The sequence below is a fragment of the Ylistrum balloti genome, unplaced genomic scaffold (genome assembly GCF_031769215.1).
Source record: "Ylistrum balloti isolate Yb309-2 unplaced genomic scaffold, AGI_CSIRO_Ybal_v1 Utg370006, whole genome shotgun sequence".
Classification (NCBI taxonomy): domain Eukaryota; kingdom Metazoa; phylum Mollusca; class Bivalvia; order Pectinida; family Pectinidae; genus Ylistrum; species Ylistrum balloti.
The window spans coordinates 1,698,968-1,717,412 of NW_026782081.1; the positions used below are offsets into that span (position 1 = coordinate 1,698,968).

At 33.5% G+C, this 18,445-nt stretch overlaps 1 protein-coding gene across 1 annotated transcript in view; it reads left to right on the forward strand.

Moving 5' to 3' along the window:
- The first annotated feature begins 521 nt into the window (after nucleotides 1-521).
- Nucleotides 522-18,445, forward strand: part of LOC132548257 (zinc finger E-box-binding homeobox 2-like) — a 64,522-nt gene continuing 46,598 nt past the window's right edge. The window contains exon 1 of the mRNA XM_060212104.1: nucleotides 522-579. Within this exon, the coding sequence (XP_060068087.1) occupies nucleotides 522-579 (58 nt within the window). The remainder of the gene's footprint in view (nucleotides 580-18,445) is intronic.

Consider the following 18,445-nt stretch of genomic DNA (forward strand, 5'->3'; position numbering starts at 1 on the left):
TTCCCGAAAATTCAGGATTTTTTTTCATGGTTGAAACCAACATATATAAAATTTTCTAATGTCACATTACATTTTGAATTTGACGAGAACACCTTTAATTAAAGGTATTATATTGTGTTTCACTGCAGAAATATAATTTATTGTTTATCATTTCTATGTAAGATTAGTGATGTTTATTTTTTAAATTACATTAAAGCTACAATAGTAAAAGCACCTGAGTCAAAATAACTGTTCATCTGTCACAGCACACCGTGTGCTGGTGCAGGACCGCTTCCACACGTGTACTCATTTAGTCTGGGTCAAACCGCGAGGAAGCATTAACAAAGCGCTTTTTATAGACTATCTGAATTTGTATTTAATAAGGTTAAGTCAAGAGAGATATTCAATAAGAAGAAGGAAATTTAAATGATTAAAAGTGACAAATGTTTTTGACCGGAAGCTGACATTTGCTATAACGGTACATGCGCAATAATATTTACCAGGTTGGATGTGAAGTCACTTCTCAATATTGAAATGAAAACATGGCAGAAGCGGCCAGGTGCGGAAGAAGAAAACAGAGAAATCCCAAAAGAAAAAATGGTAAGTGAACCTATTGATTTATAACATCGTCATATTCACACACATTTTGACCCATAAATTCGTTTTCTGTGGCAATTTACAGCCAAAAAATGCCCCGGTATGTGATTGTTTCTTAGGTGACTTTACCTTTCCCCGATACCTGATTTGGCTAAGTGATGAAGTGATGGAGCTACATGGTTTAGATGATGCTGGATTATTAAAACTGTGGTTGTATTTGTAGTTTTTGGACATATTTATGACATGTTATGTGTTTATTTCATGCATTCCGATAATTTTCTGGTAAAGGTGAGATTATTTGATATGTGACCTCGACGCGGCGTGCTTCGGAGCAACTCGGTGAAGTTCTCGCTCCATCCGCAGCCGCATATAGTTAAACCAGTATGGCGGTCGCTCACAGATGCGCAGTTAGCAAGTCATTTTAGATAAGGACAGGACTCCTTTCGCATTTATTATTAATATTTCCAGGTGTAAACAAAACTAAATTCATAAACCCTAGTTATCTGTACCATATGATATTGTGATTCTATATAAAATGGGTGAAATTTGGATATGAAGTTGGGATTAAATTGATACAATAACCAGGCTAACCTGTCAGTCACAGTCGTGAAGCCATTCGACTCTAGCCGGAGACCTAAAGGTGGGGCACATAGACTTGCATACATTTCTTTAATTTTGCTTTTCATATGTAGTTATTTTTGTAATTCATATTTTAATCATTTTAATGTTGACTAATATGAAAACATTTGATTTTGAGACAAAATCACAGAGGTAAAATTATTTATCCTTTAGATTGTACAACCCTTGTAGGTGTCTACCACCTATTCCGAATGTTATGGACACAAACACAAACATCTGATTGAAACCATATGGGGAACTAGTATATCATATTTCAAAGTTTCAAAATGAATTTATCTTGGTAAAGATTAACACCTAGGTGAACCAGGCCAGAGACCTAACATATTCCCTGCTGTTACCTTAGCACAGAGGTCAACTTCCCATAAATTATGGGGATCCAATTATCATAATTTTTGGGACATACTGATACAAAGATATTGGGTTCCTGGAGGGATTACTGATCAAAAATAAACTTTCTCTTTTAAAGTCTTCAATTTTTTAGATAAATTAGACTTTGCTGTGAAGAAGAAAAAAACAACTACATTCAGCATCCATTAAATGAATGACAACGATGGATTCATTGTTCATTGTTGGTGATGATGAGGTTCATTGTCTTTCTTTGTTATCAGCTAAACCAACTTAACTTTTTCTTTTGGTGTTATTCATATTAAATCTGAGAATTAAACATTACAAGATATTAATATCTGTATTTTTTTTATTGTAATATATATATATAATTCTTTTTTCTAAAATGTGTGGAAATATGAATCTCTTCCAAAATATATTTTGAATTTTTAAATCTTCCCAAAATGATTATTTTTGCTGATTTTTTTCCAGATGAAATTTCAGACAAAGTAACTTGCTTTTTTTACCCTTTAGAGCAAAAGCAAAATAAGGCAGCAAAATTGACATTTTTGTTGTAAATTAATCCTTCTAGAACATATTTTTTTATTATTAATTTTTTTAAGTGTTTATTTGATTATATATACATATGTAAGGCATGTTTTTGATAAAATAGTCGGTCCCTTGTAGAAAATTTTAAGAAATGTTAATGCTCAATAGAATTTAACACTTAGAACCAATGCTTAGCAAAATTTATTTAGAGGTAGGAATAAAAAGAAAGCATGACAATACAATTCAAGAACAATCCATGTTTAATGACACTGAGACTAAGTGAATCAAACATTCTGAAATATCTGGCATATGAAACACACAGTAGTCCACTGGAACATGGATGAAATTATAAGGTAGACAGGTTTATTGGGGGAAGCATTGGCCCTAAGGGATAGTAGCATTTGCCTACAACATTTCCAGTAATTGAAAATCAATCTTTTGTTGCTGGTAACTTGAAAGGAAGAGATCATCTTCACTGTACCTTGAGGTGGCCAGGTGAACTTTTACCCCATCAAATTACATTAATCAATTTCATCTAAGTATAGAGCATCTATTTCTAGCCTTCTAGTATAATAACTAGTTAGTCAATCATAACTTGATTAGCTCTTCCCAACTAAGAAAATGGTTGGCTACTGTGGTCAGTAACAACCCTTAACTGTAATTATTTCAAACTATGCACCAGATGAGTAATAAATATGAAATTGAATTTGTCCAGGTGTGTTATTATTTAATTACAACAATGATTAATATTCCATCTGTCATTTTGGAGGCAGCGATGGCATAGCAGAGTTCTGACTTGGGTACTATTAGAGTGTTGTTTTCTAATGATATAAATTTGGCTTTGAATTTACAATGTATTAGGTAATTTCCACACTGTGCTGTATAATTTTTTTAGATATTCATTTAAGATGTTGTAAAAAGATCAATCTGGATAATTAGAATGGTATCCTATATAATGTAGACTAGAGCAGTTTTCACCAGTAGATGATACTGGGATATTGTATAATTGCTAAAGACTACCTTTATCTAATGCAAATAATCTATTCTTTCTGGCTTATCATTTCCCTAATTATTGATTTTTTTTTATACTATACAGAATTAATCTAATGTGTGTTTATTCTTTCCTTTTTCTGGACCAGTAACCTTTGGCCACACAAAGGATTTTGAACTCTTTTGATTTGAAAAATAAAGATAAATGCAAACGAATTGTTATGGAACTACATGTTTCATTAACACACCTGCTATGGCTATTTAATCAAACCTCTTATTTGGCATAGACATAGTATATATGAATCTAAATTGTTTTAAAAATTGATTAAATTCAATTAGCAGCCAAGTGAAAACATTTCTTTTGCTTACAGACAGAAAAGCTGCAGGCCATTCAGACGGAATGTATTTCCATTTGTCTTTCAAAGAAAAGAAAGTATTAGTTGATATAATTATTTTATTGCTTAAACTGTTTCTATGTTGATAGAATTGTTGATCTAGTGTGGTGGGAAGTGTACTTGTGGCCCCTTATCTCACCCCACCTGTCCTAACCCCTGCTTTCTGCCCTTCACTGGTGGCGACCGTCATGATCAGCGTGGCAATTAGTGACTTTTTCAAGAGATAATAGGTGCCATTCTTCAATGAATCAATTCATATTGGATTTTTTCTTCATTCTATACACGATAATTTCACACCTGTATTTTTGTCTTGGTCTAGCTTTGTATGTTAATTTCAGCACTTCCAAATCATAATTTTCTGCTTAATCAGGCTTGTAGTATTATGCTTCAGAAATGAACAAGCTCTTTAGATGTCCATTAATTTTCAGATTTTTTCAATTATACTGGTGGTAAAGTTAGCGAGAGTTACCTGCACACTGTTCCAAACCCTGCAACTGTCAAGTCCTATAACCTCTGTAATTCTTAAAGACAAAATTATCAAAAGCGTCTCTACTTGAACATGACAATGGCAATGCAAAGGGACTTAAAAATGCCTGGGGGAGGTGTGATTTATTTTAGAACCTTCAATGTTTCTTCCATAGACAAAGGCTCTGATTGTTTGCTTTCTTCCCTTATACTTCTGGAGGCACTTTTTTTCTAAGAGAATATCTTAGGCGGGCCCTTTGTTTTGGTGTCCACGCCCATCCAAGGTAGTGATATGCTTCTTAGCATCTTCCAATATACAGTTGCAAAGGTCCTATTACGGCTTGAATCAACAGTATAATTTTCTTTTTTACAAGCACGAGGCAGAATAATGGTGTGCATAAAGGCGTAAAAACTTCGGCACGTGCCGTACACACGACTCCAAAAGGAGGCCAGGTAAACGACTTGTTAGGTTTACACCTGAGCAGGCCCATAAACGTGGATTTACCCGCATGGACAACTTAAAAGTCTTTTCATGTGTCACTCAAAACCCCATGATTTTGTTTCATATGAAAATAACCTAGAATTTAGCCAGCAAATCGCCCTGATATTGTTGACAATGAACCTCTTCCTCCTACAAAAAGACTAACATCATCAGTATCAACTTACCTGTATTTTATTTGAGAACAAATCACTGTAAAAAAGATGTCAGAAAAATAAATGTTCAATTGTGAACATGTTGTCAGCTGGTTGGATCTGAAGATCATGACCCGACCATGAATGCGTATCAGTTTACGGCGTTTTTTATGCACAAACATTAGAAAAAAAGTTTGAGACGTGAATAATGTAGTTTGTTTGTTGTCACCTGGTGTGATCCCAAGAGCATGACCTTAACTCAACTTACGGAAAGAAGGAAGGTGTGAAGACTCAGAGTAACAATTAAGTGTCAACTAAATGTGCATAGAAATTAGCTCTTTTCTAGCTCCTGTATTTAGAGGTAGCTTTCTGCACAGCCTAGTTTCAGAGATTTGTTTCTGAAGTTTTAATAGTAAGTGAAAATCTTATAATTCAAGATTTCTATGTTTGTGTGATATTGATTCATCTGTATAATAATTCTGTACACAGCTTTGATAATTCACAAGATTCTTTTAAAGCCAGAAATATACTGCTCCAATGCTTCTATTGTTAGAATTATCATATATTTTATTATAACAAAATATCTAATGTGACAATTTGGAAAAGTACAGGTAAGTTTGATAACAATGTCCCTGATTCCTTCCACTGATGCTCAACTGAAACAAAAATTTTTTGCAAAGTTTTTGAAAAATCCAGTCAGTAGAGTATTTCTTCAGGTATTCATGAAAGTACAAGGTTGATTTTAGACAGGGTACATTCTTGAACTGGTACTGATCCACTGCTATTCAGAAAATGCATTTTAGTGATACAGGTGTCCGCATATAAACATACCAATTCCTGATTGGTTGCATTGCAAAGCAATAGCAAATTGTAAACTGTTCTCCTGCCATGATAATTGACCTACCTGTCATTTTCACCTGAGCAGAACACATGAAAACAGACAACAAATAAAGTTCTATGCTATTGGCAGGTTACTTAATCTCCTTTTGGCCAATAGCAACGATTGCTGGAAAGAAAATCAATTTACTTACCTGTAGTTTACCTGTAGTTTACCTGGATAGGATATTCCTATTACTATATTACAGAAATGACACTGGCCATTTGCTTCCTCTGATACTTGCTTTGCTAACTGCCTCATAAAGGTGAAAAATCAATTTCTGCATACCTGTGTCCTGATAGGTAACCACAGCTTGTCGCAGAAATGGTTGGTTATCGCTCTCTCTGATTGTTGACTCTGGGCCTTTCAGCGTTCAATGGCAGTTAAGGGTCATTATTTCTATCTGATCATAGCCATAACTGTCAATGTTATCATTTCATATTTATTTACCTATTAGAGGATTAATTGTGTGATTAAGTCACCTGTATGAGAGGGAGCATGCTTTATGCAGGTGATGAATCTAATAGATGGTGTTACAATGTCGATGAACCAATTAGACTTAATTGTTTGCACAGGAAGATGATAACAGAAATCAAACAAATGGAAATAAATTGTTGCTAATTTACAAGAATGATGGTTTTCAAGGCATGATATAGAAAGTGTCAATAATAAGAGTTATCTGCTCTTGATTATTTTCCAAAAAGCATATTTTTCAAAGCTTTGAGTATAGAATGATACATATATTTAAGATTATGATCATATGAAAGTTTAGAACTATTGTATAATAAAATTGATGAAAATTGAGTTATCTTACCCTTTGTGTCAATATTTCTAAATTTTACTCTTAAGATAGGTTTGTAGAGAATTTGGTTCTGCTAATGATGCTTTCTATCATCTTATTTGAGATTGTGCTGAGGGGAAATAGAGATTTAGGGAGGAGGAGGGGAAGGAGGCTTGTACTTTTATCTACCTTGATAGAAGACAGATACCTGGATGAATGTCCAAAATTAGAAAATATCTCAGGTATGCAGACATAAACAACAAAGGTGATTCATATTTAATTGACATATCAGTTCTCGTTAGTTTTAATTAAATCATATCAAGGTGTGTCCTCACCTGAAAGGTTAAAGGTCAGATAAATGTGGAAATTTGGAATACTTCTTGTCAGGTATGGATAAAAAGCTGAAAGGTAAGGTAATAATGTGGCATACCTGGAATTTATTGCCAGAAACACGAGATTGCTCACCTGACAGTTGTGATTAGATCTACCGACTTGGCACACCTGAGTTTAATTGTTTTAAGTGTGGTAAGCAAAACATTGTCCAAAATTAGATTTTGTGACTCAGATGAACATTTCATTAAGTTAAAAATGCACTTTTGTTTGTCCAAAAGAGACAGTTTGTTTATTGCAGTGTTGAATTTGTAAAATTAGATGTTGACTGAAGTAAAGGGTTCACTAAAATGTTCAAATTTTCTGAGGGTAAGGCATGATATATCTTGAAGTTGACAGTGCAGCTGTTCAGCATTATCAGGGATATTGTCTTTTTAAAGCTAAAGGCAAGAACATGGTTAGTTGATGGGATGTTGTTGGCAATGCAACCAAACAGGTATAAATTTTGATAGATGTGGGAAATCTGGAAGATACTTTATACCTAAGGTAGACTTAAAGAAACATTTTTCACACTGACTTGTTGAATTATTTTCCAGCTAAAACCAGGATTAGTATTATAAGGAACCATTGATGAATTTAGGTGGGCTGTATTCTGTTTTCATACTTCAAATGGAATACTAAGTTTTAAAAAACAACCGACTTTAATACTACCTTTGGAAAATCCACCGTCTTTTGCTTACCAGGAACAGCAACCCACCAAGTTCATATCTTACCTGTAATCAAGTCCAAATATTCAATCAGCTGTCAATTTAGGTTTACATAATTTGAATTTACTTTATCAGGAAGTGGATCCTGTGATATCTAAATTAGATTCTGGATAGGTAAAGTTTGATAGATATTAATGTAAACCAACTACACCTTTAATTACAGATGGAAATTGATTTACCTGAACAAATCAGTTGTTAAGGTAGAAAACTAGTTATCAGGACTATCTTGTAATTACGATGAATTTATAGAGGATATCGGTGTTCTATATATATTGTATTCTGATGGTGTTGTATACTGTACAGAATATCAGAACCTTTTGGAATTATATCAGGAATTGGTCAAAAACACAACTCACTTCCACTTTATCTTGTGGCAACTTAAGAATCATCAAAAAGCATTGATTTAAAATGCCTTTTGGTCACAAATTTGAAAGGAAAGGACTGTTGGTGGCATTCATGCTTGATAATGACAATTTAGTGCAGGCAAGATATATATATTTTTATCATTTGAATTAGATTGAGTTGACATCCACATAGCACCATACATAACAAAAGATGGTTGCTGTTGCTGCACCTGTATAATTGTTGTGTTTTTACGCAGACATACGTTTTGCATTGTGTATTTGACTAAACTATAACTACATGAAATGTACCCATTGATAGTAAGGTCATTATACACAGGGTCCATCTGGACTTGATGTCATTTTAACAGTCGCCTAGATTTGCCGGTAAGTCTAGCAATAGATGTTGTGGACTGGAATAAAGATTCTTTTGGTCAAATGGTAATGAAAGGTGTTTAGAAGTGATGTGAATGGGTAAAAATGTGAACTCCTTAATCATTCAGCAAGACATTTTCCGTGGCATATTCTTGAAAATGTTCTGTTGCAGGAGAGTGCCTTCTGAATCTTCTTGGATCAATGTGTGTAAACAACATCAAAATCTACCCAATAAACTAAAAACAGTGCCCATTTGCCTATTGGTTTTTTACACCATTTTTACCTAAATACCAAGTTAAATTGATGACAATTAAAACATGACTGATTATTTTTCTATCTACCGTATTGAAGAATTTTATTTGACAACAAATTTGGCAACATCAAAATCTTTTCTCAAATTCACCTACCATTTTACACATTCCTTTTATTTCCTCATTATTTGATAGTTATATTTATGCCCATTCTAGTCATGCCCCTATTCACTGTCTTTGCTCTTAAGGCAATGTCTTTTCTTCAGAGATTTCCACAAAAATGCAAGGTGAACTACAACGATATGCCAAATGAGATCATGTTACAGAGTTCTAAGGTTAAAGTCATGGTCAGGATACTGTTTAGAGAGACTTGTTAAAAATTGGAGATTATTTGCAATTTAGGGCATTTATATCTTTCAGACAAATTGTAGTCATAATGATTTAACTGTGTGTATGATTATATTTCTTCAGTTTGGTATTCGTCCTCAATTCTGCTTTGTTCATTGGTAATTTCCCAGAGGTTGTGACTGTGTAGATGCATCTAGTGAATAAGCACTACTTCTACATTATGTTCAGGTAAAACACAATTAATGCACATCTTTGAAGAAAACTAAAAAACTAATCCAATTTGTTGATGGACATTGCTCATTAAATTCCAATAAAATATCATCAAAAGTGTATTTCATAGTTAGTCATATCATGTTGTGATCCTGCAGGTAAATCTCATTAGCTTTATTATGGCTTGATCACTTTTAAACAAAGTCAAAGGTAGAAAATAACTTTAATCCAATAAGCACCACCATAGAATTTCCTTTCATGTTTCATCATTGGACAATATTTGCCTTTTTCTGTGATGTACAGGTAAATTGCATGACAGGATGCCGTATTTCTGTTCCAACAATTCTCATAATCCCGTATGACGGAAATAGCTGTCAGCTAATTACACATGACGAAAGATACCTGTAATTGAAGTATAACAAGCGCACTGATGACAGGTAATGAATTTAATCCATAATGACAGGTGTAATCAAATTAAACAATGGGAACAGGTAATTACATTAGACGTACTGACAGACATGGCAATGCTGGTGTATATATAGACATCCGCGTCACACTCTGATAGCCACGATTAATATACACAGCCAGGTGTAATTATAGTAAATTGACAAAACAGGAAATTAGTAATAAAATAATATCCATGCAAGGAAAAGAACATTTTGCAAAGCTTGTACACATAGTTGGTGAACACACCTATTTATAGAGTTGAATGACTGTGAACATTAATTCTAAACATCCTAAATCTTTACTTCCTTTATTGTAAACATTCTTCTGTTGAGTTCCTTTATCTGTGCTTGTAAACATTTTAAAGGTTACTTATATTTCGTTTATTATTGTAATTTTATTAACTCCACACTTTTATGAACCTAGTAAAATGAAAATTTGGTTTTTCTTTATAAGACTCGGGGGGGAAAAACTTACGGTATATTGATTTAAGATAAATTTTAACGTTCTTGATGTCATCTGTTCTAGAAACTATTATTTGGACTATTAAAAAGTATTCAGTATGAAACACACCATTTCATAATGGGCCATATGTCATAAGAGTAGTGTACAAGATTGTATCTTTTAGAGATATCAGACTTCAAACAAGAGCACACGCCAATACCTGGCTTGCTAGTGATGCTCATATGAAAATGGAAACTATGAACATTTGTGGGTCTTCTGGTTCTATAGAGTGTTTACGGCCATGACGTTGTTATGGAAGATCATTTGCTGATACTGAGGTGTGATTACAGGTATGTTTGCTAATCAATGGCCGCGGATACCTGCATGTGACGGGCATGTAATTGGATTTTGTGGCCAACAGATTTCATTCATCATACAGAGAACTCTGGTGATGATGCTGCAGTATTCTCATTGGTTTATTAGTATCAAGTTAGCTTCCTGTGATCGCCAGGTAAAATTTAAAAGATCTTGTTTTTATAAAATCAAAACTCTACATTTATATGTGAATGTTGCAGTTTAAAATTACTCTCCTGATACAAACTAAAAGTAAATTATGTAAACTTGAGTTTATACATGAGTTAGGGAAATTATATTAAAGAGCAAGTTGACTATACTTAACCACTCAGGTAATTCCATATAGATGCATTTGTTAATTACATGCATAATCTGAAGGTAGAGGGCACATCAGGTGGCAGTGACAGTCCCACTAGGGGGTGCCAGGGTCATTCCAGGTAAAATGAGAAGTTGATGTGTTATCTGGCACTAAATTGTTCGTTTCAAAGGGGGAGTGGGACAAATTTAATTAATTAAAAATCAATTTTGATATTAACAAAACAGCTGATTTCAATGAAAAAAGAAGTAGTTAATACAAAGAGATAACAACCTGCTACCTTGTTTATTTGATAAAGAATCCTGTTATATGGTTACACATAGATTATTCTGTAGAGTAAGAAAATATGTTTTCCCAAAAGTTAAGATTGGTTGTATTATATCGGATGTTAGAGAATATCAGTTAATATATTGTTTATCATTTGATCTAGGTCAATTGAGGATAAATCACCTTCTAGGAAATCTTGTAATACAGTGTACTGGATTGTGAAAGTTTAGCACCAAGGTATTACTGATTAGTGTTTCGAAGTCCAAAGAAACCTGGAACTAATGTCTTTTTGTAAGCTGTTATAGTACAAACGTCCTTTGAAAAGGTATGTTGTAACATAATTGTTCCAGTTGATTTCAAGGAAAGATAAATTCCTGCTTTCTGTGTTAGCCCATTATTTCACTGATTTTGAACAAGTACCGAGTTAAAGATATTTTCAAGCACTTAACAACAGAGTTTGCCTTTCAGCTTGCCCAACATTTTTACGGGAATAAAAGTGAAAGCATTATTTACCAGGTACTCTATAAACAGTATATGCATTAGCTATTCTAGACACCCAGTTTTATTACTAGGTACCGGTAGACAGGAAACCTATTTCTACATTAAATTAGATAAAAAAAACAGGCACTGTAAAAAAAATAGTTGTTTTACATGTTCATATAAGGATATCAATTTTATAAGAAGACCTGCAGACATAATTTAGTGTTTGTGTTATTTTACAATAGAGAAGTGTTAGATAAAACTTCAGTACTGGTAGAATCCAGAGAAAGGTGCTGTAGGGGTAAATGATGCTGGTTAAGAAAAGGAGAAATGAGGGAATTTTACTACGATGGAAATTGAGACAAATAGATAGTACTAGACATTGGAACCACCATTAATTATCTAAATTGTCCTCAAACTGTAGACAATCTAACAATACTTATAAAATGTTCAAAGCTTGTTGTAGCTGTACCCAGAACTTGGCCATAGTCTATAAACATTCAACCTTGTTCAAGCTGTCTCATGAACTTGACGATAGTCTATAAATGTTCAATCCTTGTTCAAGCTGTCTCATGAACTTGACGATAGTCTATAAACGTTCAATCCTTGTTCAAGCTGTCTCATGAACTTGACGATAGTCTATAAACGTTCAATCCTTGTTCAAGCTGTCTCATGAACTTGACGATAGTCTATAAACGTTCAATCCTTGTTCAAGCTGTCTCATGAACTTGACGATAGTCTATAAACGTTCAATCCTTGTTCAAGCTGTCTCATGAACTTGACGATAGTCTATAAACGTTCAATCCTTGTTCAAGCTGTCTCATGAACTTGACGATAGTCTATAAACGTTCAATCCTTGTTCAAGCTGTCTCATGAACTTGACGATAGTCTATAAATGTTCAATCCTTGTTCTAGCTGTACCCTGAACTTGATGATAGTCTATAAACACTCAATCCTTGTTCTAGCTATACCTAGAACTTGATGATAGTCTATAAACGTTCAATCCTTGTTCAAGCTGTCTCATGAACTTGATGATAGTCTATAAACGTTCAATCCTTGTTCAAGCTGTCTCATGAACTTGACGATAGTCTATAAACGTTCAATCCTTGTTCAAGCTGTCTCATGAACTTGACGATAGTCTATAAACGTTCAATCCTTGTTCTAGCCGTCTCATGAACTTGACGATAGTCTATAAATGTTCAATCCTTGTTCTAGCTGTACCCTGAACTTGATGATAGTCTATAAACACTCAATCCTTGTTCTAGCTATACCTAGAACTTGGCGTTAGTTTATAAAATTCAATCTTTGTTATTAACTGTATTTTAATTAGAAATGGCCCTGCAAACTTTTTAAACTTAGAAACTTGCAATAATGAAATGTTTTGTTAGGCCCTCTTAAGATGGCGGTAATTTTTCATGTCTTTTATCCTTATTATATCCATTGTGATAAATTTCAGTTTTAAAACAAAAGAGACATAATAAGTTCAAAACCATGAAAGGCAATGTATCTCAATACTTATAGTAATAAAGTTTCAGTGCATCACAACATATCATGATACGTTTCAGTTGTATCATTACAACCCTATCAATTTGCTATTCACAATAGTTGTAATAAATTTAATTTTTGAGTAGAATCATGTGTGTAGGAGATCTTGTAATAGCAGTGATTTGATTGAAGATCTTGTTTTTGATGAAAGTTTGCATATTACCTACTTTTTAATGACCAAAATTCCCCAGATAACATTTATATAATATGCTATATATATAAAACCAAGTTGTATCCCTTCAGAAGAAGAAAAATTTAATAAATATGTGAACGTTTTACATTGGTAGTGAGGTCAAGGACAAGTGTTGACCTCAAGAGAAATTATGTTTGAAGAATGATATACAAATAATTTACAGAATTTCATGTGAAAATGCAAGTTGATGTTAAGTATCGTGGTTTGACAAGCATTAAGTGTCTAACATGTTTAAACACTGAAGTATACATAACTCTTGTCATATATGTATAGGGTTTATTACAGGCAGTGATTCATTGTGGAAAAATGAAGTAATTCATTGTCAGGACTCGTCAAAACAGTCCTTTGGTCAGGTGACACCTCCTTAGGTACAGCCTCAGTCTCATAGCAAAAACTTGTATCTTCAAATTGTAAATAGTTCTTTCACAGTTAAAAACCTGGATGTTCAAGTGGTGCTTCAAACAATTGGTTTGGTAAACTTCTAAAATTTTCAAGATGATCTAAGACGATCAGGCCAAGAGTTATTAGCATTTACATAAATAGAAGTATTATGATCTCATTACATTATGGTTGTGTGAAAGTGGGAGAAGACTTAGGTATTGTCACATTTTATGAATAGATTGCGTGGTAAATATTTTCTCATTTCAGTACAAAATGATAAAACTTTCAATACCTGTATTTAAATATGAAATATTTTTCCATTACTGAGAAAATCTAAATGAGGAAGTTTTTACCCAGACATACAATGCCATGTATACTATAACATATGTGCATCGGAAACTAGACAGGAAGGCAGGTCAACAGTATCATGTTGTAGACACCTGATGTATAGATTTATAATGACGTGTCTGTAGGTGTAGGTTAGCTTCTCAGTGTGTGAAACAAAGACACATCATGTTAGTCATAATGATTTTTATAACAGCATCCTATCAGTTTCACATTACAAGTGGTCTAAGATTAAATTGAGATGTTAAATAGACTGTCCAGATAAAGTATGTAGAGTGTGTTTTTTATAAGTGTCATGTTGAGAAGATTTAGAAGGAAGAATTTCAACCAACAACCAGGTGACCAAGAGTTGGAATTGCAGTCACCATCACTAATATTTAAATGTAGTGAAAAGAAAAATGTTTTTAAACTTTGATACTCTTTGTTGGTCATCGAGGGGTGTCATTTTCTGTTGAATTGGTTTTTGATTATAGTATTACATGTCAGAGTGTTGTTGGTATCATTATAAATTTGGTACAAAAATTCATTGAAATGTTATTCAGTGCAATATTTTGTGACTCAACAAAGTTGATATGATATAATGGATGTTTTCTTTATATTGATTTACAATAAAAAAGGATGAACAACTTGATTGTAAGTCTGTCTTGTGTTATTGTGTAAGGTGCTTGCCTCGGAATAAAACATTTTAATAATGGTTTTATTGTGAGAATGAGTGGTTGTTGTCTCTCAGTCTTAAGTAAGTTTTCAGATTATATACATATTTTGTATGAAATGATTATTATATACGTTGATGTCTTTTAAGTGAGCAACATCAAGTCGGGTGTAATACAGAATTGTGTGGCTTGGTTAGGGACAGTGACTAGGTATACACTTTCATGGAATGTTGGAAGCTATGATACTAACATTTTGAAGACGAACAATATTTTTTTCAGGTTAATTGTTTGCAATTTATTAGTATTTTGACAAGAGCAGTGCCTGTAAGATTTAGCATTGTTGGATATGTGTGATAAAGATGGTGGAACAGTGTTCATTTTATCCTTGGCAGGAGTGTCTGGCACCTTTTACAGGTGGACTCGGTTAAGATGACCTTGTCTGTTGCCAAAATTTGCCACACCAGAAAACAGTTTTGTGTATTTTTTAGCATTTTATGAAATGCCTAAATCAATGTTTAGTGTAATAAATTATTATAATACCATGTTGGCCATGATGCTCAAAATGCAAGAATTGTCTTTCAGTAGCCAGACATAGGAACCTGAGCATTCAGGTTCTTTTTTTTAACAAAACCCTTTCCAATTTCACAACAAAAGAGACTTGAATAATATCTAATGAACTACATTTAGAGTGTTCTAAAACATGTAGGTATCCAAAGAGATGGAACAAACATATCTTATTTTGGTGCTACTAACATATAATGCAAAGGAAATGATCAACATAGTCTTATTGTGTGTCTCCAAAATTACCAAATTCAGTCATGAAGATGCTTGTGGGACCAATAAAGCAAATACAATATTTGAACAGAGCATGAGATTTCTGAGATGACGTGATTGAAGAATGACAAAACAACGACCTGGGCACAAGCAAGTGTGCTTTGGCTACTTCTGATGAAGGGGTTGGTAAATAGTTCCAGCTAGAAACCGTTTACAGAGCTCCAACCGTCTTGTTTGCTTTCTCTGAAGTTTTGATTAGATCACTTCAGGTTTAAGCTTGCTTTTCTGGCACAGATTCCTTTTAAAAAAAAGATGGTCGATACACATGCATATAAAGAGTGTGGTCAGATAATGAATCCTTCAAACTTAAAATATATCAATTTTGTTAATAGGTTAGATTAGTCTAAATATACCCTGAATCTTATAACAGTTTCAAGGCTCCATTTTGACAAGAAAATAAAGCATGAAAAGTAAGCAGTGTGGTAATTTTAGCATTATTGTATAAAAGATCCATTATACCGACTTTCAAATTGGACACTTCACATTTTGATGGATGGAGTCAATGTCAAGGTCACTGATCTGAAAAATAATTGGAAATTTGAGTATAATAAAGCATTCCTAAAAAGCTGCCTGAATGTACATGAAACTTCCTGCATTATTTTTTCTTTGATATATTTGATATACATGCAGTTCTAAAGTGTTCATTATAATTATCCATGCAACTGCAATCAAAGTCATTTTGCATTTTCAGCAAAATAAAGGAATGATAAAATTCTAAGGCTTTCAGAAAAATTTGTTAGCTTCCTTCTCCTATGAATCAAATTGGGAACAAAAAAAATGGAATATTGGAAAATGGCACAGTTGTGTATTCATTGTGATGCCCTGAGGATCTTGTCATGGATATGCAAATGAGTCCAGGGCTCCTGGCTTTCAAGACAGATGTATCGGGTGTGAGGATGAGAAGTCCTATTGACTTAGTATAGATGAGGCATTGTCCCCAATTCCTTGTGTTGCAACGCTATTGAAAAATTGTATGCTGAATATTGGCTACGGTAGAAATCAACGTGTGCCTCTAATTGATCTTCTGCCTGGAGAAAATTAACGAGCACCTTAGACCATCTTAGAAAATGTGTGGAAATTGACGTGACCAACCATGGGGCCAGGTCACACGTATTTAATATTGGCGACAGATGACTCAACATTTTCTTCAGAAGGGTTTGATGATATCCTGGGAAAAGCAGAAGGATATTGATAGACTCCCAGAATATGATGTCCCATAAGAATATATGATAATTCATGTCATGGCTTCACCAATACACACTTGAAATATAAAGATAGAGCTACGATTGGTGAACAAAAACATTCTCTTTGTTAGTGTTCTGAAAATAGTTTTACGTGTATAAAATCAGTTGATGGAAACAAAAGGAAAATATGTATAGATTAATTAAAAATTACGGATAGTTAAATTTGATTTAACAAAATAGCGTGAAAAATGTTTGTGAGTGAGGAAATGATTTAGAACTTCTATGCATGAATAACTGTTTAGATATATATAGATAATAGACTTGAATATTATCCTTTCTACTACAGTAGAGAAACTTTGTGCTTGAATTTGATCCTTCTGATGCGTTACAGTTAGCTTTCACTCGTGATACAGGAAGATGTAATTTAGAACAATACCTATAGCCAGTACAGCTCTCCTACTTAGGATACGGCAAAGTACCTGCTTGTAAACGGCTGACTAATATCATTTTTGTATTTAGACCCTGCATGGGTCACATTAGAACAATACCTATACATGGCATAGACTGTAGTACTTTATAAAATGAAGCAAGTACCTGCTTAGCGTCTGACTAACATAATTGCCAATTTCCTTTTGTTGTTAGTCATAATGGTAACATATAAACATATTTCATATGAAATTGCCCATCCTTTAAGCTCACACTTGTAATTGTGTCCCCTTACAAGGGTCAGTCTCCTTATTAGTCCAAAAAGTCCACCTTCCAAACTACACAGTAGCATCAAGTATTTTTATGACCTTAAATCAATCCATACTTGTATGTAACTAGTGATGTCTTTATTTATATATGGACTTTGAACTTATGCGAAACATAATGTATGCATGTGTGTATTGATGGAAATATACACCTGGTAATGTATGTAGTATTAAATTCTCTATCCTAGTTTTAGGAGCTTGTCTTTCCTGGTCATTGTTTACTGGGCATGGGGCTTTGAACTTGTGTTCTTTGTTTTGAGGAAGGGTTAAAAAGGACTTTTTCACCTTTCATATCATTCACTCAGATGTCAGGGGTTTGATTCCCAAAATGGATGTCCAAAGGTATGGGGTAACCTGCTCGACCATTTAACTTTTCCCAAAGTACTCTGGCTTTCTCTTAAAGTAAGACCCTTGAAGCACTTTCATCTGGGCCAACAAGAAATGAAATAACTTGTTTTGCAATTGTAGTAAATAATTCCCCCACACCCAATGATTCCTGAATGTAGTTTCAACTGAAAGTTCTGTTTACTTAGATATATTGGGTTGTCAAAATGTTAAGAGCATGATTTAGGAATGGTCCAACCTCTCTTGAGGGTGAAGCCTGATATGTATTTGTATTATTGGTATGTTAATCTTAATTGGAGATCAGTACTAATCCTGATCCTTGTATCATTCTGAGTAACTGATCTTTACCTCCTCTTTATGAAGATATCTTAATACACAATGATGTTTACATTAAATTTAACCTTTTTTAAAAAGAAATGGCAGACAACACTAACATATTTGTGATTAGTACAAGATTTAACGGGGAAATTGCCTATAGGTAAATGCCTGATCGTAGTCCTACAGTTAGCTGTATCTGGGACAAACCTGTTCTGCTAATGTATAACACAACACTATAAATTTTCATAAGTTCCTTAAAACTGTATCATTTTCCAGGTTGCTATGGTTACAGAAAGAGAAATGTCCTAACTGGATGACTTGAGGTGCAAAATGTTGACATTAGTTTTTTTTTTATTTTAGGTGATTGGGGTTCCATGAAGGGTTTTTTTAATACATATATTTTTTGTTTGATGCAGTATTTTGTATCAGAAAGAATGACAATATCCCTGGATAAATGGATGTGGAATAAATAGATATCGGCTCAGAATATGGATTTTAGATATTGAAATCAGAAATTGGTGTAAATCTTTTTAACAGATATTTTGAAATATCAATTTCTTTTTATTTTAGAATTTGTTCAGCAATAATCAGAGGACCTTGACCCTATTTTCTAATGAACATGAAAATTCTATTAAAATTGAAGAGATGGATTTTAACAAAGAGGATGCCCCTGGGTTGCCTCATCTCTCAAATAATGCAGGTAGACAAATGGTCCTTGTAACAGTAACTAGCAGTGTTT